Genomic DNA, 1,113 nt, shown 5'->3' with positions numbered 1-1,113 from the left:
GTGCCGGTGCCCGAGGACGCGGCGCTGGGGACGGTGGTGGCGCTGCTGAGCGTGTCGGACCGGGACTCGGGGCCGAACGGTCGGGTGCGGTGCGCGGTGCGGCCGCCGTCGCCGTTCGGGCTGGTGGCGACGTTCGCGGGCTCGTACTCGCTGGTGCTGCGGGAGGCGCTGGACCGGGAGCGGGTGTCGGAGTACGAGGTGGAGGTGCGGGCGGAGGACGGCGGGGCGCCGCCGCTGCGCGCCAGCCGCGGGCTGCGGGTGCCGGTGTCGGACGTGAACGACAACGCGCCGGCGTTCGCGCAGGCCGTGTACACGGTGCTGGCGCGGGAGAACAACGCGGCGGGCGCGGAGCTGGCGCGGCTGTGGGCGCGGGACCCGGACGAGGCGGGCAACGGGCGCGTGAGCTACTCGGTGTGGGAGGGCGGCGCGGGGATGGGCGCGGGCTCGGGCTCGGGGTGGGGCTCGGGGTGGCGTCCGGCGTCGAGCTACGTGTCGGTGGACGCGGAGAGCGGGCGTGTGCGGGCGCTGCGGCCGCTGGACTACGAGGAGCTGCAGGTGCTGCAGTTCGAGGTGCGGGCGGTGGACGCGGGGGAGCCGCCGCTGTGCGGCAACGCCACGGTGCAGCTGTTCGTGGTGGACGAGAACGACAACGCGCCGGAGCTGCTGCCGCTCGCGGGCGGCGGGCCGGGGCCGTGGGCTGCGGGCTCGGCGGCGGAGCCGGGCTCGCGGGCGTCGGGCTCGGCGGGTTCTCCGGGCTCGTCGGGCTCGGCGTCGTCGCCGTCGTGGTCGCTGTGGGCGCGGGCGGCGTGGGGTGCTCCGGCGGGGCAGGTGGTGGCGAAGATCCGCGCGGTGGACGCGGACTCGGGCTACAACGCGTGGCTGCGCTACGAGCTGCGGGAGCCGCGGGGCGAGGGCCCGTTCCGCGTGGGGCTGTACAGCGGCGAGGTGAGCACGGCGCGGGCGCTGGAGGAGGCGGACGGCCCGCGGCAGAGGCTGCTGATCGTGGTGCGGGACCACGGGGAGCCGCCGCGCTCGGCCACGGCCACGCTGAGCGTGTCGCTGGTGGAGGGCGGCGAGGCGGCGGTGTCGGCGGCGGGGGCGGGGGCGGTGTCG

General features: G+C 78.0%; 1 protein-coding gene across 1 annotated transcript; it reads left to right on the top strand.

Moving 5' to 3' along the window:
- Positions 1-3: 3 nt before the first annotated feature.
- On the top strand, positions 4-1,107 carry LOC104916629 (protocadherin alpha-5-like; the record flags this gene model as incomplete). The annotated part of the gene is made up of 1 exon (XM_010727653.1): positions 4-1,107. A coding segment is annotated over one exon (1,104 nt), but the record flags the coding sequence as incomplete, so codon positions are not given.
- Positions 1,108-1,113: the final 6 nt, after the last annotated feature.

Source organism: Meleagris gallopavo, unplaced genomic scaffold, assembly GCF_000146605.3.
Source record: "Meleagris gallopavo isolate NT-WF06-2002-E0010 breed Aviagen turkey brand Nicholas breeding stock unplaced genomic scaffold, Turkey_5.1 ChrUn_random_7180001925512, whole genome shotgun sequence".
NCBI lineage: Eukaryota > Metazoa > Chordata > Aves > Galliformes > Phasianidae > Meleagris > Meleagris gallopavo.
This window is presented reverse-complemented; position numbering and strand designations above follow the sequence as displayed.